Below are 21,416 nucleotides of genomic sequence, written 5' to 3' on the forward strand. Positions count from 1 at the left end.
AATAAACATAAAATGTTAATTCAATTGGGCGTCTAGTTGGACTAAATTGAACTTAGGTTTTAACTTTAACTCTTTAATATATTTATAAATTAATAATAATAAATAATTATACAAAATATTAAAGAGTATTTACGGGTAGGGTAATAAAACGGGTAAAGGGACGAGTAACAGGACGGGTATTGAAAACTAAACTAATATCCTATACTCGTCCCTTATTCACGAGTAATTTAATTATAATACTCTTTACTCGACCCTAAAACTGCGGAGACCCTTTTTTTTGGGATGGGTACGAACCGAGTAAGGGGTCGAATATGAGTAATGGATATTAGTGCCCAGGCCTAATGTTTCCTATTTCCAATAGCTGTACAATTTGACATTTTTTTTTATATACAATTTATTCACATTTGGAATAACATATGAGAAAAGTAGCCGAAATTTGTTTTTGGACAGACCTGATAACCAACAAGGCCGACATAACAAACTTGATTGTTTTAGACCATTTTTTCTTTTTAATTGGTAAAAACAAATAATGAAACCGTGATATACTAGAATTTCATATACTATAATAATACTCTATTTTATTTTGTTTGTAGGTAAGTAGATGAGAGGTGCTGGTGGAAGTTGTGCCTTTCCATGCTCTTCAAATTATTGATAGGATAATAATATTAATTAGGTTTACACTATTACTATTTCAAAAATGCCGTATGTTGTCGAGTCTTTTTAATACTTTTTTTTGTCAATTGATGTTATCGATAAAGCTTTGAAAAATACAAAATGAAATACAACATGAGCCAGCGGAAAACAAGATATCCCTAGAATCTAAAGCCTGAAAAAGAAAACTAAGCCGGCGAACAAAAGAGAAGTTCCCAGAAGCTAAAAGAGAAACCAATAATTAAACTTACTAAGAAGAGAATTTAGATTCTAGAAGAAGGCGAACCTTTAAACTAAAGACAGAAGCAACAAGGCTAAACCCTTAAACAAATACTAATCTTAGGAAGCAAGACAAACTCTTCTCTTGAACCACATGCAAGAGAGAAATACTAAGGAAGCCTACGGCCAATCCGAAGCTAACTTCAACCTCCTCCTATCCTCAAGAGAGCTGATCTCTCAGAACCAGAACCAAAGACTTCATAATCCGGCAAGCAAGACTCGAACACGCTTCTGAATACGATGATGACGACACCGCGTCCAAAATCATCTGTGTAGAAGCCTTTCAAAACGCCATCAGATCTACACAAATCTGCAAAGCCAAGACAAGGAGCGAAGCCTAACTTCTCACTGAAACTGAGCTTCAACAAGCACAATGATAGAGCGAGAAAGCTATCAACCACAGCGAACAAACCATGAGAAGAGCCAACTGCAAACCAAGAAGACTAGCACGTCTTCTAACAGAACGAAGACAAAGCTTAGAAAGGGAACAAGCCTTATGGGAATCAACGGCTGGAAGAGAGGACCAAGGGTGAGAGGCAAGACAAAGGCTGGGCGGACATAACGCAATCACAACCAAACAAACACAAACGGCAATCAAACGATGAGAAGCACAAGAACGGAACCAAAGGAAGGGAAGGATCAAGAAGACATTTTATTCTTCGAGTCGCACCGTGGAACTACAAGCTCCGAAATTACTAATATCAACTTTCAACCACTAAACCCAACATAATTGGCCGCTCCAACCGCAACCACAAAACCCAAGGTCGCAACTCTAATCAAACCACAAAACTCCCCAATCTAGAGCCAAAATTTATCCACACCTACCAGACTACCACCAACAAAAGAGAGGAAACTTACCATGGAGAGTAAAAGCCACACAAGTTAGGGAAACCAACCGAGCAAAGAGACAGGAGAAACCACACCGCAGATCCGCTCAACTCAAAGAGAACCAAGCCGATGAGAAAGGGACCCATAACCCATGCCAAGACAATAGCCTACGGAACCTTCTCGTAGACACTTAAGCACATCGACAAATCACCAGCTCCTTGGCCGATAAGAACAAACCACCGTTCTTAGATCTAAGAGACCCCAACCAAAACCCAACACTCCAAAGTTCGATCGAAAACTCCACTCACTAAACCGCAAAGAAAAGGAAAGCAATAAATAGGGCAACGGGGCTCTTTCACGGTTACGGCGAAGAACACCGGTCACCGGAGAAGGCAAACGGAGATTTGATATTTGAGGCGACGGCTAGGGCGAAATTGGCGGGGGAAGAGAGAAAGTAAAATGTGTCGAGTCTTTTTAATAAATACTGTATTTTTTTTAGACACTTTCAGTAATTATAATTTTATTTATAAAGACAACATAATATTAGTGTATTAGTGAATAAAATGATAAGGAGACAAGTAGGTGAGTCAGCCCATAAAAGCAAACCAAGGACAAAAACGGCAACTATAAATTATACCCTTTTTTGTCTTTCACCCTTTCTCAATTTCATATACGTTAAATCGCAACCAATGACAACTCACACAACGCCTTAATTCTCTGTCTTTTTCCCATTTTACCCTTTTTATTACCCACAATTCTCGGCTAAGCCCATTTTTTCTCCCCGACCCGCCGCCGCAAACCAACGGAGGAGGCGGAAGAGAAAGAAAAAAAAAACCCAAAATGGAATCGTCTCCGGTTAACCGTCTTCCACCGGATTCTCTCCACCAGATCTTCTCTTCTCTTCCTCTCCGCGATATCATGATCTGCAGATCCGTTTGTAAGTTCTTTAACCAGATTCTAACATCTCAGTGCTTCATTGAGATCATCTCGACTCGTCCGCCGTTGAATCTACTCGCTCTCCGTCCTCCTCACCACCACCACAGCCACCGTCACAGCGGCGTAAACGGACACGCGGCGACGAGTACGCGACCGTACATCCACGTATACGATCCGGAACAGAATCAATGGTTCAGATTCAATCTCGATTTCCTCCCTTTCCGATCTCCTCAGCCTGTAGCTTCTTCAAGCGGATTGATCTACCTTTGGGGTGACTCCATTGATTTAGCTGAGTCTAGCAAATCTCTCGTTGCTTGTAATCCGTTAACTCGTCAGTTCAAAGTTTTGCCTCAGCTTGGCTCAGCTTGGTCACGCCATGGTACTGTTCTTGTTGATTCTGTTAATCGAGTCATGGTGCTCACCGAGCTCGCTGCGTTGTATTACTCAGGTGCTGTGATTGCTAACCAATGGCTCAAGTTCTCATCTAACTTACCGTCCAAACCTAGATCCCCTGTTTTGATGTCTAGCTCTGTTTTCGCATTGTGCGACGTTGGATCACCATGGAGAAGCCAATGGAAGCTTTTCTCGTGTAAACTGACGAACCTAACAGTCACTCATACGAATTGGGTTTGCTTGGAGAAACATGAGTGGGGTGATATATTCGATATCATTAAACGACCGCGTTTGTTGCGCGGGGACGGTGACTCAAAGCTTCTGATGATTGGTGGTTTGAAATCGACGTTTTCGTTGAACCCGGCTTGTTCGACGATTCTGATACTTAGGCTGGATTTAGAGAGTTTGGAATGGGAAGAAGCTGGTAGGATGCCTTTAGAGATGTACCGTGGTTTTCAAGAATCGAGTAAGTTTAAAGTTTTTGGAGGTGGAGATAGGGTTTACTTCTCTGCTAAAAGGATGGGGAAGCTTGCTATGTGGGATTGTTGGGAAGGTTGGAGATGGATTGAGGGTGTACCTGGTTATGCTGATGGGTTGTGTCGAGGGTTTGTGTTTGATGCTAAGCTTACATTGATGCCATGACACAAGACACAAACAAAAACTAAAAGGTCCGTTTTGTGTTCGTTGCGCGTTACATAGAAACCTCTTATCTCTATCTCTCTCTGTTTATGATTGTTTGCTGATTTCTATAATGATTGTTTCTGCTTCTTTGTTGTTGATGATGTTCTTAAGCTGTATTTCTGTTGTTTCTCGATGTGCTTTGTTGTTCTTTTCTTGTAATCCAGAATTTGGTCAAAACTGTTAAAATGGAATGTGCTATGATTCTAGTATTGCTTTGTGATTTGCCTTGAGCTTCAACCTTTGATCTGTGATCATCTTGGTTTTGTTACTTTGAAATTCCAGTAATGGGTTCATAGAGATTTGCATAAAGTTTAAACATTTATATGTCTTTGAATCCCTAAAACATCTCAGTGTCACTCTGTTTCACCTGAACTCTTGACAACAAAACATGCTCTAATTTCTTTATTGTGTCCGTTTAATTATAGTGGTTCATTCAGACCATATATCCGTATAGAGAGAATCATTCTCTTATGATGTCACCAAGCAATTTCTTGTCCATTGAAACTGATCTCCTTCTTTGTCAACTTTAACACCAATCATATGTATGTTTGATTTAATTTCTTCGTAAATTATATATGCAAACTAATTATGATTTCATTAGCTTGAAACTGAAGGAAGGTGCTTGATGATGCAGATTTGCTCATAACCAATGATTTATTAGGTCACGTAAGTCAAAATGGGGCCATATCATATGCATGTGTCATGAACCATTATGTTCGGTCTATAAATGATCGAACAAATCCTCACAATGCGTCGATCAAATTGAGAATAATTTAATTTAGTAAGATTATAATTTGGTTCTCGAGGTGTATTAGGATCCACAATATAGTTTACTAGACTAACGTATTGAAATAGTGAAAAGATGGAACAGAAAGACCTAAACATATAACTTACGAAAAAAAGCGACACTGTTTTGTTACACGAGTTTGAATGTTTACATTATACAGTACCTATATTATAAATGTGTTCTTACATAAGTTTTTACTTTCACATTATTATTTACGTTGTTCTTACATATATTTTAATTTGGCAATAGCCAATCATATTATTATGCTTTTCTCTCTAACAACTTAAATAATTGCAATACAACAAGTATGAAGACCTGCCTACTTTTTTCCAAAATAGCCAAGGTAATCAATAATAATGCAGAAATATACCACCACTTGTTTCCAATGAATTATTGAAAGCAATTGATATATCTCTCGTAAGCAGGAAAATTTGAGAATATAAAAAAGCATGATGAATCCAAAAACAAAACTACAGAAGAAACAAAGTTACAAAGATGTAATAATACAAAAAAAAATGAGAATATATATAGTATAGTCTTTTGCCGAAGCCGAATTATTAGTTAAGCATATGAGATAAACTAATACGTACGTACAAAATAAATAGATCACTACTACATATTTCATAGCCTACTTCGCCGAACAAGAAGTTTCCTTTTCCATTTTTTTTTTTTTTTTACCAACAAAAAAAAAGGGAAGGCACGTCACACGTGAGGTGCATGACACGGTACGACATATATATAAGTCAATTGCGATTCTATTAAGAGCCGTTGACCAGCATTATGATCTTTTACCGTCAACGAACTCGGTTTTTGTTTTGTTTGTTTCTGGTCCAAACTAAGACGTAAGATGTTGTCCTTAATTGTACTTACATTATACAGCACACATTCTGACCAGTTCCACTATATCCTCTTGAGTTTCAACTGAAACACGTTTTCAACCTCACCGATGAAAAAAATAAAATGCAATGTTATAAACTTATAATGTTACGTACTGACTTAGTAAATAAACCTGAGATGAGCAATGTATAAATAGATATAATTAATGTACATTTCACTATTTATGTTTTTATATATATATATATATATATATATATATGCCTATATAGGGGAATTAATTAATATACTAATCATTTAGATGGTCACTTAATTAAATATGGCTAATTTGAGGATTTAAGAATTTGAGAGTTTCGATCGTAGAAGCCAACTAAAATTTGGGACAGTGGAGCAGAAGAAATGAAAAGAAACTTATACTTTTTATTTAGTTGAACAACCAAACTCTGAAATTGAATAATCTGAAAGCAAAACAGGACTTGAACTTAACAAACATATGACTGATTTGCATGCATGAAGGGACCACATTCATCAACATGTTTGAAATTTATTACAATATAACGTATTCAGAAATAAAGAAAAGATATTAGAATTGGAAACTTTCTCTTTAGACATATGTATCCGTTTCAATTCTCTCGTCTTTGATCTTGTGTCTTTTATTATATTACCAAACGATTCTTTGTTTTCTTGTGTACGGTCGTCGACTCCTGAAAGAATATATGATTTATGTTAACATATGAAATAGGTAACTGAAATTTGATTGAGATGTAGCATTGCAAAGTATGATAAGTAATAATTACCGTTAGAGTAGACGATTAAGTAATCTAGTAGTGAGGAGGAGGTGGCGATTTGTAAAGGTAGGGTTGGTGAGGTGGTGAGTAGTGATGTACTGGAGGAGGAGGAGAGTGGTAAACCGGAGGGGGAGAGTAATGGACCGGAGGAGGAGGAGAGTGGTAAACCGGAGGGGGAGAGTAATGGACCGGAGGAGGAGGAGATTTGTATTCGTAGTGCTTCTTGGGTGGCGGTGGAGAGTGGTATACTACTGGAGGAGGAGAGTAGTGAACCGGTGGTGGGGGAGATTTGTACTCGTAATCCTTCTTGGGTGGGGGAGGAGACTTGTAGACCGGAGGGGGAGAGTAGTGCTTCACTGGTGGTGGAGGAGATTTGTACTCGTAATCCTTCTTGGGAGGGGGTGGAGACTTGTAGACCGGAGGGGGAGAGTAGTGCTTAACTGGTGGTGGGGGAGATTTGTACTCGTAATCCTTCTTTGGAGGGGGTGGAGACTTGTAGACCGGAGGGGGAGAGTAGTGCTTCACTGGTGGTGGAGGAGATTTGTACTCGTAATCCTTCTTGGGAGGGGGAGGAGACTTGTAGACCGGTGGGGGAGAGTAGTGCTTAACTGGTGGCGGGGGAAATTTGTACTCGTAGTCCTTCTTGGGTGGAGGAGGAGACTTGTAGACCGGAGGGGGAGAGTAGTGCTTAACTGGTGGCGGGGGAGATTTGTACTCGTAGTCCTTCTTGGATGGGGGAGGAGACTTGTAGACCGGAGGGGGAGAGTAGTGCTTAACTGGTGGCGGGGGAGATTTGTATTCGTAGTCCTTCTTGGGTGGGGGAGGAGACTTGTAGACCGGAGGGGGAGAGTAGTGCTTAACTGGTGGCGGGGGAGATTTGTACTCGTAGTCCTTCTTGGGAGGGGGAGGAGACTTGTAGACCGGAGGGGGAGAGTAGTGCTTAACTGGTGGCGGGGGAGATTTGTACTCATAGTCCTTCTTGGGTGGGGGAGGAGACTTGTAGACCGGAGGGGGAGAGTAGTGCTTAACTGGTGGTGGAGGGGATTTGTAAACCGGAGGAGTGTAGTGTTTGACTGGTGGAGGAGGGGAAGAGTAGAAGTAATTTGCGGTGGTTTGAGATACAAAAGCAAGGGAGAATGCTAAGATAAGAAAAGAGGCCATTGGTGACCCCATTTTGTTATGTGTTTATGTTTGTGTTTGATGCTCTTACTCTCTTCCCTTTGCATCCTTTATATAGCTTCTCAATTTTACATTTAATCCCTTTTTTACTACTATCTCTCATGGTAGTAATTTTGTGTCGTGTCTAAGTAGTACAAAAAAACGAAGAAGATATTTAATAATACAAAGAACGAAAATGAGTTTAGTCTCCCTCGGGCTTCATTATTGATTTATCTTTATATATCCCTTATATTATTTTTGGTCGTCTTTGATCGACATGTTCTGCATGTTCCGAACATACAAAATCAAATATAATATAGACTATAAAGCACATTGAATGTGAAGCTAACAGAATTTTACCATGTTATATGTAATATGTTAATGGAACCCCAAACAAAATTAAAAGAATTGATCGAGAGCTTAGATCATGGCCCCAAAGATCTTAATTGTTATATGAGATGATTACACATTTCTTTCTGAATATGGGAAATCCGTAAAATGTAACAATTTTATTGCATTTAAGATCACATAAAATCTACCTTACTTTAGTTTTCTTTTAACAAAACGTTTACCTACCTATAGAAATGAAGCCATATGAATTAATGCCATGGTGTGCTTTCATCAAGTACCCAAATATGTATTTACTAGAATTGGACCTGTACTAGAGCACATGTTAACATTTATTTATTTATTTTATAATTTTTATTTAAAGTATTATATATATGATTGTTTAATTTGTTTTATTTTTTTTTTGCTCAAACATTAGGCCATGAAATCATATGTTGAATATAACTTATGAAAATAACATCTATTTTGTAAGATCTATTTTAGTAGATCTAGATTTTGATCCGCGATACACTGCAGTTTAAGTTATTTGATAAAAATATTAATTTTTGTTTGTTAATTTTATTTGATTTGTTTAGTTTTTAAAATTATATATTGTATTTTGATTGTTAATTATATGACTTAACCTACATTATACCGCATATTAATTATTTTGTTACAATATGAATTAATCGATTTAATTAGATATGTCTATTAATCTAATATTCATATCGTTAACAAAATAATGAGATGATATTTTATCCATGTAGCACCGAATTAATGACATTTTAAGTTTCTATTAATATCTACTCAAACATGTCTAGCCATATAACTCGTCGTGTGATATTTTAATTCGTTGTACACCGCAGAAAAATCATCATAAAAATCTAAATATATTTTTAAAATTTAATATGTTTTAAGAAAGTTTTTTTTTTATAGAAATTGAACTACTTGTAACATTTGAACCTCTTATAAAGTTTAAATATTATTAATATCTTAAACAGTTATAAAAATTAAATGTTTTAATAATTGAAATATTAATAATCTTTAAAGCTTTTAAAAAGTTCACAAAATAATGAGATGACATTTTACCCGTGCAGCACCGAATTAATGACATTAATTTTCTATTAATATCAACTCAAACATGTCCTGCCATATAACCCGTCATGTGATATTTTAATTCGTATATATTATTAAAATTTAAAATGTTTGAATAAATTTTATTATTTTAGAAATTGAAATACTTATAATATTTGAACTTCTTATAAAGTTTAAATATTTTTCATATCTTAAACATTTTATAAAAAGATAATGTTTTAATAGTTGAAATATGAATAATCTTTAAATTTTTTAAAAAGTTATACATTTAAATTTCTAAAGTTATGAAAAGTTGAAATTCTTTAAAATAAAGAACCATAATAAAATGTATAAATTTTTTAATTTCAATGTCTGATAAATCAAGGTTTTTGCTCATTCGTATTCAGAATCATTTTGGTCTCTTTTTTATTAATATGACTTTGAATCTTTACCTAGTTTTCTTAGGTGACGTAAGGCATTTTTTATATTTTTTTATTCATCAGTTGAGTAATATATGTCTGTTTAAAAAAAAAATTTAATTACATCATATGCAGAAAAAATCATAAATTTTATTAACTAAATATATTAGATAAAAAATCAAAATAATTAAAATATAAAATAAAATAAATGTGAAAGAAGAATCACATATTTTTGTTTTAATTAGGTTGAGAGATTTTATTATATTTTAAATGTTACTATAATTGATTTATATGTTACTATAATTAACTAAATCCATACTATCCTTACTTACCAAAAAACAGACTAACCCGTATATTATGATACACCTATGTCACAAGTTTATAACAAAAAAATTATAAATATATCTATTATATAGTCTATAAAAAAATGTCGTGTACTTCCGTTTTATTATATAGGGGATTTTCTTAGGTGATGTAGGATATTTTGTATTTTTTTTATTCATCAGTTGAGTAATATATGTCTCTTTAAAAAAAAAGTTACATCATATGCAGAAAAAATCATAAATTTTATTAACTAAATATATTAGATAAAAATTAAAATAATTAAAATATAAAATAAAATAAATGTGAAAGAAGAATCACATATTTTTGTTTTAATTAGGTTGAAAGATTTCCTTATTTTTTAAACGTTACCTATAATTGATTTATATGTTATTATAATTAACTAAATCTATACTATCCTTACTTACCAAAAAACAGACTAACCCGTATATTATGATACACCTTTGTCACAAGTTTATAACCAAAAAATCATAAATATATATATTATATAGTCTACAAAAAAATGTCGTGTACTTCTGTTTTATTATATAGGAGATATATTTGATGAATTAAATCTATCGTGACAAATTATCTTATCATTACACGTTCATCATATCTTTTAGAAAATTTTCATTTTATTCATCGCAACCTACAAATTTTATGTCAGATATTATTAATTTATTAAGTAGCTAAATAAAAGAAAACTGTATATACAGAAAATAAAATAAAAATAAAAAAAGAAGCAACGCGTTAAAGTCATAAAGATATAGGCGGCCAAGTTGACTATAGAAGGAAAGGAACATTGAAAGAGAAGGTTGTCATTGTTCATGTACTGGATTCTCTCTTGTACCGGTGACAGTCAGTCAATCTTTTTGTTTTTGGGTTTTTGTTTCATTACATTTGTATAACATGTTTCTTTTGTCATTACTCTTGTTAATCCGCCATCTCTTTATGCATGTAACTGTTAATTAGTCTACATTACATCAATTATAAATACGTAATAAGATCAAAGACAAGATAAATAATTTACGGTGAATTTTGTTTTAGCTGCTTACTAGTGAACGATGTATACAACTCAACGAGAAAATGTCATAACGTATATACATTGTATATTTCTTTTTTCATATAATGTTAACAAATTGGGAGTTATATATAATATCACGAACCGGTGTTGTATTAGTAATATATAAGGAGAGGTGGATAATCCAATTTAAGGCCAAAATTTCTTCTCCAAAAATAGGGTAATAAACTAATAACACCGAAGCTTGGTCAATATAAGATAAGACTATATATATTAACATTTTAGATACAAGAATTTTTAAATGGGATTTTTTGGTTTTGATTTTTATCAAATGGGTAAGTAGCCAGCTGGATAATGAAATAGACAAATCAACAACTTAACATTCTATATAGTATTTTTTTCTCTAAATTTGACTATTTTGATTAGGCGTCAAAAGTTATATAACTAATCTTGACAATTTTCATAAAGAAGAAATCGACCTCAAACGAAATTAATATAATCACCGTCAATTAATAATTTAGACCAAGTTAATTTAATTTAGGGTTTGTTATTTTAACATAATACTAATGTTTGAATAAACAAATATTTGTTCGAGGAAGAACATACGAAAGATACAATACGATTTATTTGTTTATTACTTTATTAAGTAATGATTCGAATAAACATAAATCAAGAATTTGATTGTTCGGTTTTTCTTTCTATCGAATTAAACTTAGGAATGAAAATACACCCAACAACTTAACGTGTTGTGGATTAGATAACTCTACCTCTGTTGATTGACACTCAACTCTTTTTGTAACCTTTTTTTTTTATTTCTTTTTTTGGCAAGGTTACAAACTTTCTAGGTGGCTCTTTTGTAAACCTCAAACTTTTCATTAATATGAATATTCACATTCCTATCAAAAAAAAAAAAAACTTAACGTGTTGTGACGATATGTATGTATTAAGTTCAAATTTGTTTTATCCAAAAAAGTGGCAGCTTAGGAGATGAAACATCGTTTGGTGATTCAAAGTCCAAGCCAATAAAGGTAACAAAACGCAAAATGGTATTTGATTGATAATCTTACGCGACCTACGTATGTCTGTGATGTGGTAGCTTATAAGGTTCATAATAGCTGTATGATTTTTTGTTTTATTTTGTCAACAGAACTGGTTGATTTTTTTTATTTTATTTTTTTTCTCTTTGGAGATAAGATATATAATGTATTAATATCAATAAATTACCAACTACGTGTCGCTGAATTGATAAAAGATATGAAATGTATGAAAAAGAAAGAACATACATTGATCAATTGAACCATATCAAGTGTTACTATTCCCTGGTAAACACCTATGGAGTTTATGTTTGTCGTAATGCACACTTTGCTCAACGTTACTGTGTTTCACTCAATGAAGAATAAAATGTGTTCCAATAAATCGGACACAATTGGATTCACTTATTTTATATATTCTTACATATTTCTTCACATGGACATGGAATGTGTTAAGTATTGTCAACAACAAAAAATGTAATGTTTTAATCATTATGTTTTTCTCTCTTCCAGTGAATGTTAAACACCTCAACTCTTCAGTTTTCTCGACAAACAAGTACGAAACTGTCTCTCCTCCATTAGTGATCTTCTCGGCCGCAAGTATGATGGAGCGCTTCGACTATGGGTTGCATCAAAACTACATAAGACATGTTTATAGTACTTGATCTAAAATCATTCTTTTTAAAAATAATTTTTTCATTCAATTCAGGCTCTCATTCGTTCACAAATCGTAAATTAGAATGTTACCAAAAAAACAAGAAAATCGTAAATTAGAAACTCATTATATTTACATATAAATAAACTCTATACCTAAAAAAGATGGTCAATACTCAATAGACAGTAGTTTTGTGTTGCTTTCTCCTTCACTCATTATTATATTAAAAACTACGTGCTTGAATTTTCATAATAATGATCTACCAAACAAATCAATGACTTTAAAGCAAAAATTCCATGCAAAAGTTAAAGAAGTGAAAAAGTCTTAATTTTTTCCTTTAACATGGCTGATTGATTTCTCATTAAATAACTTGGGTTAGAACTGTTAAAGCTGGTGAAAAGGCTCCCTCCATTACCGGAATGTTCACCTCAACAGTTTATTTTTATTCATTAATGGTTTATTTTGTAATGAATCTTGATAATATGTTGCAGTAATTTATAACGTTTTAATTAAGTATTGAAAAACCTAAAGTAACATGTTAATGATCTTCGATCCTAAAAATTATATAGCTCATAAATTTTTAAGAAACAAATATTTATCTAATATTAATTATCATTGCAATGTGTGAATGCATGAAACTGAAAACTTCTGAATTACCAAATTCATATATCCGTGTGAAAGCACTGGAAGGGGTTGGTAGACTTCATTTCTTCCTGGGGGCCGCAAGAGGGCTGCTAAATACGTCTTTCTGTACAATTTTTCGTAAATTATCCTTTTATTGATTTTGTCTCCTCTCGAGAAAAACTCGTCCCTCTTTTAAAATTTTAATCCCTCAAAATGCATATATAATCGATTAATTGCTATTACTCTAAATATGTATAGAATCAGAGTTTCCTAGTTGCTGGTACTTACCATAGAACAATACTTTTACCTTTTTTTGTTGTAGTTGTTAAGGGAACAGTTTTTCTTTCAGTGTGAAAATTTCTCCAAATTAGGTAATAAACCACAAAGGATAGACAGATATTCGAGAATAATATTACTATTAAGTTAATAATTTACAGTCATAAAAGTCTAAAATTTATAAGTAAGTTGTGAAAAGACTTGCGATAGTGAAATGCACTACATGTACAAATCTAAGTAGGTACTGACTAGTGACTATTAAACCAAAACCCAACGAAGTGTTTTTGTGTTTATGGATATTAACTCTCATTTTTTAATTTTTTTTGGTTATACTCCCATTGGGTCCAAACTTACACAGTCTGAACTAAACTTAATCGAAAATCCCAAATGAATACTTCCCAAACTAACCTACAAACTAAACAACATTTTCTTCCATTGCAATATCTCAATTAAAATAAAGGTATAAAACGGAAACTAATTTGAGAGTGTGAAAATTACACGTAAAAAGAGCGGAAAATACATAAATACTATTCGCTAACATGATATTATACATCTTTTAACTTTGCTAAAGGAAAATGGTGTTTGTTACTAACTATAAAAACTTTAATATGTTATGACTACAATAATGTTGATTTGGTAAAAAATAGGTAGATGGAGATCCATCTAAATCAATATATATTCTATAAAATTCACGAACAATTATTTTCTCATAAAAATTCATGCATCTCTTTTTCTTCATGGAAATAAACAATTCAGCAATCTCCTTGATAGTCTTTCGTCGTGCCAAACAACAAAAACAAGAAGAATTATTGGATAGTGTAAACGAATATGTTAATCACCGACTATGAAAAGTATCCAAAAAGACACTACCTCAAACTCAATCTCATTAACTTTTTTTTTTCCTGTAAAAACTTGCCAATATTGAAAAAATTAGAATGATGAAGGTGGATATAAAAACGTGTAGCGTATACATTTTAGTTTATATATATTCAAAAGTAGTATCGTTTCTGGAAAAAAAGTTGAAAAGAAAACTAAAACACATTCGTCTACGGTAGATTTTGACAACCGACATGGAGACTTGGCCATACGTTGTAATGAACATGTTTAAAAGCGTATCGTAGTATCAAACTAAGTACATATGAATAAGTGATTAATTAGAATCCGAAGATACTTAAGTTGTTTTTGTCTAATATTAAACTTTCCAGCTTTGGTATCAAGAGTCAATTAGAACTCTATGATTGAGGAGACGACTAAACGAATAAAAATATATGCTTATCTTTGAATGCTAGCGAGTTAAAATATTTGTTCCAAACTAGTGGCTAAACAATACTTCAAAATACTGTCAACGGTATTTTAGATATATCGTGACTAGGCGTATTTGTTTATAAATCTCAGCAGTAAATGTGGATTAACATCGTGAAGGCTATGAACCTATGGTTCTCGTGAGCACGTTGAAGCATTTCGTATGAAACATTTAATTGTTAGAGGACAAAACTTACTTCGCATTTTTCTTGTTTCTTGCCATTTTTTTGTTTCTTTTAATCTATTGTTAAGTGATCAGCTTATTACAGACGGACGTGTGCTGTACTGGTCAGCTTACTACAGAAAAGCAAAAAGATCATACAAGTTTTGTCTCTGAAATCACTAAATATTGCTCGTAAAAGGAGAAAAAGAAAAAACATCCGACTGATGTGGTAACTAGGGTTCAGAAGTAGAAAACCGTGAGACGGTGAGAGAGGGACACAACAAACATGAAAAATGTTTGATATGTACTACGAAAAGTGACGCGGAGGAAAGCATCTGCCTTCGAATATACGTTTTTTGTGGTGTGCATATATGATTTTTTGGCAAGAGATTAATCATTTTTTTCCAATAAAAAATAAAAACAGTAAATGATTTTTCTGTGTGTGTTTAAATGATTTCTTTGAAAAGTAAGTAACAACATAAGTAATATATACTGTATTATTTTTGTTAACACTACTAATCTATTGTTGTTATGTAATCAAAATCCTTGGTCGATTTTATGAATTACAAGTGGAGCTATATGTGTGGGATGGTAGACTTTTGACGTTAAAACTAAAAGACCAGTTTTATTTTCTGATTAAAAGTAGAGCAATTTGTCGAGTGGTAGATCTTATATTCTCATGATAGAGACATTCTAATTGTACAATACGTTTATTATAAGTTGATCAAACGAGTACAACGACGAACTAATAAAACGATATGATAAGGAAAATTTTTAAGGTGAATATGATGAAATAACTATCAAACGCGAAACGTTCAAATTTAGTTTTGTAGATTAGTATTTTAAACAGACACACACACACACTATAATACCCCTGTAATACTAGTTGAAAAGATGAGCATATGATATGTAATACCATTTACCAAACTTTATTGGTCTGTCTAATTCAACTGTTATAAAGTTAGTTATTTACAATTACATAAATAAAAACTAGGTAACAATTCGAAATGTAAATTTGCTCGATCTCATACTCACTATGTCAGATATCATCCTTTATTATTCGGTTTTTACGTATTTAAAGCTTCGGTAGCGGTAAATTGATCGTTTTATTCTCAAACTAAATTTCATACACATTTAGATGTATTTAGACATCAAATTCCTACCAAGTCTAGAACGAAGAGAAATAAACTAATTGTAATAGTAGTAAATCATACTGCTATCAACATCAAACCGGTAATCGATATGATGTTTTAAGTCGAAATTAGAAAAGTAATCCACAACCCCGAAAGTAAATAATAATACTAATCACGTCTCTCTCTTTCTTTTTTTTTACGTGGTCAGAAACATTACAGTTTCCACAATCAGACAATATATGTGACATAATTCAGACCACAAAAAAATGATTTAAATAAAAGTAATCAATCTAGTATAAACATTCATCTCAAAATAATAAAAGTCTTCCCCGTTTACATCACCCACAAACGCGTCTCATAAACAAAACTTATTGTCAAAAAGGGAACTGAAACAAAACCATTGTTCTTTTCCCAAGCAGAAGAGAAGACAAAAGGAGAGAGGAAGACAAGTCAAATATATGAATTGAGAAAGAAAGAAAAATAAAACAAAAAGACTTGTGGATAAAGCAGAGTAGAGCAAATGTAATGTTTTATTGATATTAGCCAGAGATAATCATCTTCATATAAATATTCCATAGAAGAAAATAAACAAGAATCAATTCATATGTAAAGCCAATCTTTTTAGTAATGAACATGTGAAATTAACAACACAATAACAGGACTCATGTGCTAGGAAGGGAACAAAAAGTATATATATATATATGTTATAAGAGCCTTTTTAAGGTTCTATTATTACCTCATATTCTACAATCTCCGCGCATCTTTGTTTCTCTCGAGTCTTGACTCAGGTTTGCTTCAACGATACAAGTGATGTAATGTGCGGTTTAATTCAGTTTTCTACGGATGGATGATCTTTCCGCTAGACAAGATACAATAAACTACCATTTGGTTGATGAACCACAATGTCCCTGAGTCAGCCATCACCTTCTCCCTCGTTGTCCTGGTCTTGAACCTGGTTTTCTTGAAAACTGGAGCCGTAGGAACTTGGAATCAGGCTCGTTTTCGTCCATTCGATAACCTGTGAAATAGGTTGTCAAGAACATTAAGGTTCAAGCGCATAGCTTCTTATAAGACGAGTTTATGGTTTAAGGATTATGGCCTAGTTTGAAGGCATATATAGCCCATAGTGTGTTATGGCATATGATGTAGGGTTGTGCTTTTCGAAACCAAACTCACTGTATCGTAATATGTAGTAATCGGAAGACAACCAAATAGAAAAAGATTCAAACTACTAACACAAACTTAAAATACAAGTGATCCAAAAGCCAGGAAAACAGTTAAAAAAAAAAAAAAAGTGGCAAGAAAGAGAAGCTTATCGTTTACCTTGTAAGGTGCTCAGAGCAGTCGCTGCACAGGCAGGGCTTGTAAAATCAACAAAACAAAGAACAATAGGATCTCCATTGCGCTGCATTGCCCATAAATGAGAAATACTTCAGTACGTAGGTTTATCAAAGTAACAAGATGATTCTTGGGTAAGCGATTTCAACAAGACCCTAACTTTGAAGCATGGAATCTTACATGTTTGGAGTCTTTGGTCACAAGTCTCACTTCTCTATATCCTAAAAAAGGTCGAAATATATCTAGACCATGGTTAAGGACAGTAAAAATAAATGGTTTCCGTCAAGTTAGTTATAAGGAAATATCGGTTTCAATTAGCATCAAATAGGATACGAGCTACTTCCCTCCTTGAGCAATTAGGAGGAAGTCCTTCAACATATAAAGTGTTGGATGCATCTGGAGGTAGAGGTCGTTCTCGGTTACGCCTACCAACAGATTCTGGTGGATCAAAACCCATAGCATGGCCATTTGGACCATGTTCAAGAGGAAGAACTCCACCACGTCTCATCATAAAATCATCAATGGTATGACCGTTACCTCCTCCTCTTCCCATGGAAACAGAACCGGCTTCTCCTGATTGCATTGAAGGAGTTTGCTTCAAGAGAAAAAAAAACTTTTTTCAGGACAATAAAGTAAAGAAAAAAAAAAAAAAACAATGAACCAAAAATGAATCAACAAGAATGGTACCACGCTTTGGAGGTATCGATCATAAGCTGAACCAATAGTTCTTGTATCGGGAACATCAAGATCCTCATCCCGCGGATAATAACCACCACCACCGTGCATCTCATGGCCTGAAGTCATTGTAGATGGTGGAGCTTCTACAAGACGGTAACAAAACCTTAGAATTCACCTCTTTTCATTACTCAAATCTCAGGATTCGTAAGCTATTTACAAAATTCATTACTCAATCTCAGGATTCGTAAGCTATTTACAAAATCCTCAAAATATCTATGTGCTTCTTATACTCCCTATGATTGATGATACGATCAAATTGCTTAATCATATCCTCAGATTTACAAATTGGGTATTAAGAGAAAACGTGAAAGGAAAGCTTACCGAAATCGGAACGGGGACGTTTCGGAGGACCACTTGGAGGATGCTGATGCTGTTGTTGTTGTTGTTGTCTCTGCTGGTTCCAGTACCCATCCGCCATGGAAATCGAAGCTACTAAATGGAAAATTAATAAGGGAACAAAAAAAAACAAACCCTAATTTCAATGAATAGATTCGATTCGATTCTATCTGGATTTGATAGAAGAAAACCCTAGCTTGCTCCTTCTTCTTCTTCTGCTCCAAAGCTCTCTCACGAAATCAAAAATTTCTCGAATCCTTCTTGATTACAATTTTCTTCTTTGTGTGTGTAATCACGATTGATTTCGAATTTTCTGATTCTTTTTGCTCTCTTTAAAGATCCGAGTCTTGTAGACCCGGCCCGTTTTATTGACCCGATATGATCTCAATTTTCACGGTTTAACGGCCCGCTAAACCAACTTTTTCAGGCCCATATGACCTGAGCTCGGTTATGGTGTATCCAGGATCCCGTTTCAATCCAACTTCTGATTTCAAGATGTCCAATAATATATTGCTACATGCATGCATTATGTCGTATATGTGGTCATGCATGTTAATTTAATAATTTTGCATAGTAAGTGATCAAACAACTAAATCATGTCTGTTTTGTAGTTAACAGTAAAAATGATAAGTTTTGGAGATAACAGTAAAAATTTGATTTTTGCGTATTATGTACTAGACTAGCAAATACATACAATTTAACCGACTGTATAAAACAACTATAAAATGAAGAGGAGATACAATAACCAATAGATGTAGATCAGGTCTAAGATAAGTGAATGTGTGAATCACGGATTGTCGTATGTACATGTATAATAGATGCTTTCTTAATTAAGGAGTAACGAGAAAATACTCTGATGTTGTCTTGAAGAGTATATATGCTGACATGCAAAATCACAATGATTAATGAATGAACTTTGAATAAGTGAATTAATAATAAATACTCCCTCCGTTTCAAAATATAAGATATTTTAGAGAAGTTTTTTGTTTTATAATATATGATGTTTTCAATTTTTAATACAACATTTAGATTAGTTTAGTATTTTATATTATGCAGTATTGTTTCTGATTGGTTGAACTTGTTAAAAGTAAAGACTTCTTAATCTGCGTGGTTTAGTTAAAATATCCTATATTTTGAAACGGAGGGAATAGTTGACATATATATATATATATAAACGACAAAATAAAAACGGAGTCATGTTTATTATATACTCATATACTATATAAATGTAGGAAATGAGGAGATGGGGCCAAACACAACAACAATACAACAAAAGTAAGTAGGTTTCCATGTTTCCTTGAGAGTTTTTTCTTTTTGTTAACCAAAACTTTCATTTCTTCTCAACCCTCTTTGCCTTAATCATCATTCATTTTATTTCTCTAAACTCCAATCATACAATCTATCATCGCACCCTCTTCTTTACTTTAACTTTTATCAAAAATTTCCACTCCAAAATTTTCCTATTGATTTATATTCCTTTGTATACTGTATCACAAAAAAAAAAAAAAAACTACATCTATATACTCTTTGTTGATGTTTTATATATGCATATATATATTGGCATTGGTTGTAACTTGTAACACATACACACACAGTCACACATATATGCTATTTACATGATCTTATTAGTTTTTTTTTTTTTTTTACGATACTAATGTTACGATACTACTTATTAGTTTCAGTAGCCTTCAACAATTGCAGAGTTTACAGAAATAAAATGAAACGTAGACGCAACGGTTTTAATAATCTTACGTTCCAACAGTTAGCAACATTTGAATAAATTAATGTATATATGTCATATGCCATAACGATTCTAAAAGAGAAAGAATATGATACAGTGTTCGGAACACTTGAAAATATCGTTCAAAAACGTAAAATCGAAGTTAACTTTGCAATTGTTGAAGTTTGTAAAGATTACAGTATTATTTAATTGATTGATCATTTATTCATTTCACCAGGAGAAGTAGAGATATTCAAATGTTAGTTTTTTAAGTCTACTTATATACAGATAATATTCGTTAACAATGCATATATATATATATATATAATGTAATTATTTAATACCAAATGTACAATAGTAATAGATGATAAAACTCGAATATTTTTAGTAGTAGTATAATAGTACCATTTACATATATATATATGCATGGAAAATTGAACAATAACTTTTGTGTCTTGATACTAGGGCATGGATCATCCAATCCAAGGTTTTCGATTTGCTTTACAATGTCGAGAGGAGCTAGATCCTATGTAATGCTATACTTACTAGTATCAAACAAAATCACATTCATATTCGTTTGTAAACCACTTACTAATTTGTTTTGTCGGTGAATTTCGAAGGATTACACAAATAAAGAATTGAGTTATATAGTATAACAAAATGATAGAGATAAAAAAAAAATGTAGAGAAAAGAATGGGAGATGCTTGCGGGTTTATGAAGTTTTGAGAGATCAGCTCTCACCATGATAGAAGGTAGTAGATGTTACTTCGGTTTGGCTATGGGCATTCTTAGTAAATCTCATTGGCTGGTGCTTGAGAAGAAGGGTGCTTTGTTTTCTTTGTTCTACTATCTTTCTTTAGGTTTTATTGTCGGTTACCTCTGTTTTAGTTTAAGTTATCATTCTCTTTTGTTTTTGGTTGTAAAATTTCTGTTTAGTAGTTCGATTTTTAGACTCTGGGGACATAAACGTTGTCCGCCGGCTTACTGACTCTGGAGACATCAATGTCGTCCGCCGGCTTTAGCTTTGTATTTCACCTTTGGTTCCACAACAAGTAGATTAATAAAATTCCAGTTGACAAAAAAAAAATGGGAGATGATGCATTGCATTATTATTGTTTTCACCAAAAAGTGATACATTCTCCTCGACTAACTCCCACAAAATCTGGAGGGAAGCACCAAAGACTAGCCCTGGACATATTAACCGAACCCGAAACCTGAACTCGAACCCGACCCAAAGTAGGGGGTTCGGTTCGGGTTCGGGAAGTATGTAAAACCCGATCGGGTGTAATGTTTCTAAAGTTTGGATACCCGATCGGGTTTGGGTATTACCCGAAACCCGAAGTAAAACCCGAATAACCCGAAAATATAACACTTGATCCCTAAATCCCTAAATCCCTAGTTTTACTTTACTCTTTCTCTTCGCACTCACAGACAGAAAGTACGGTTTCTCTCTTAAAAATTATACACCAAATCGTCAAACTAGATACACCAAATCAAAGGGTTGTCGCATCTTCTCCTCCTTCTGAAACTTCACGGAGGAAATCAAAGGTTTGTCTTCTTCAAAATTGGGATTTTGTTAAACTGAAACTGAAACTGGGCTCT

At 33.4% G+C, this 21,416-nt stretch overlaps 3 protein-coding genes and 1 long non-coding RNA gene across 4 annotated transcripts; 1 reads left to right on the top strand and 3 right to left on the bottom strand.

Moving 5' to 3' along the window:
• Nucleotides 1–874: 874 nt before the first annotated feature.
• LOC147941743 (uncharacterized) lies at nucleotides 875–2,209 on the bottom strand. The gene is made up of 2 exons (XR_015562733.1): nucleotides 1,789–2,209; nucleotides 875–1,240 (listed from the first exon to the last, which is right to left on the bottom strand). It is a non-coding gene; the product is annotated as an uncharacterized LOC147941743 (long non-coding RNA).
• A 73-nt stretch (nucleotides 2,210–2,282) lies between these two features.
• Nucleotides 2,283–3,977, top strand: LOC104702458 (SKP1-interacting partner 15). Its single transcript, XM_010418314.3, has one exon. The coding sequence runs from the start codon at nucleotides 2,599–2,601 to the stop codon at nucleotides 3,727–3,729; it is 1,131 nt and encodes a 376-aa protein (XP_010416616.1). The 5' UTR covers nucleotides 2,283–2,598; the 3' UTR covers nucleotides 3,730–3,977.
• Nucleotides 3,978–5,789: 1,812 nt separating this feature from the next.
• On the bottom strand, nucleotides 5,790–7,617 carry LOC104702459 (uncharacterized). The gene is made up of 2 exons (XM_087459349.1): nucleotides 6,187–7,617; nucleotides 5,790–6,093 (listed from the first exon to the last, which is right to left on the bottom strand). The coding sequence occupies exon 1, from the start codon at nucleotides 7,348–7,350 to the stop codon at nucleotides 6,211–6,213; it is 1,140 nt and encodes a 379-aa protein (XP_087315475.1). The 5' UTR covers nucleotides 7,351–7,617; the 3' UTR covers nucleotides 5,790–6,093; nucleotides 6,187–6,210.
• An 8,576-nt stretch (nucleotides 7,618–16,193) lies between these two features.
• On the bottom strand, nucleotides 16,194–18,509 carry LOC104702460 (nuclear speckle RNA-binding protein A). The gene is made up of 6 exons (XM_010418318.3): nucleotides 18,079–18,509; nucleotides 17,707–17,840; nucleotides 17,353–17,614; nucleotides 17,200–17,261; nucleotides 17,005–17,086; nucleotides 16,194–16,699 (listed from the first exon to the last, which is right to left on the bottom strand). The coding sequence occupies exons 1-6, from the start codon at nucleotides 18,173–18,175 to the stop codon at nucleotides 16,602–16,604; spliced, it is 735 nt and encodes a 244-aa protein (XP_010416620.2). The 5' UTR covers nucleotides 18,176–18,509; the 3' UTR covers nucleotides 16,194–16,601.
• Nucleotides 18,510–21,416: the final 2,907 nt, after the last annotated feature.

Source organism: Camelina sativa, chromosome 7 (genome assembly GCF_030686135.1).
Source record: "Camelina sativa cultivar CO46 ecotype springtype chromosome 7, ASM3068613v1".
Classification (NCBI taxonomy): domain Eukaryota; kingdom Viridiplantae; phylum Streptophyta; class Magnoliopsida; order Brassicales; family Brassicaceae; genus Camelina; species Camelina sativa.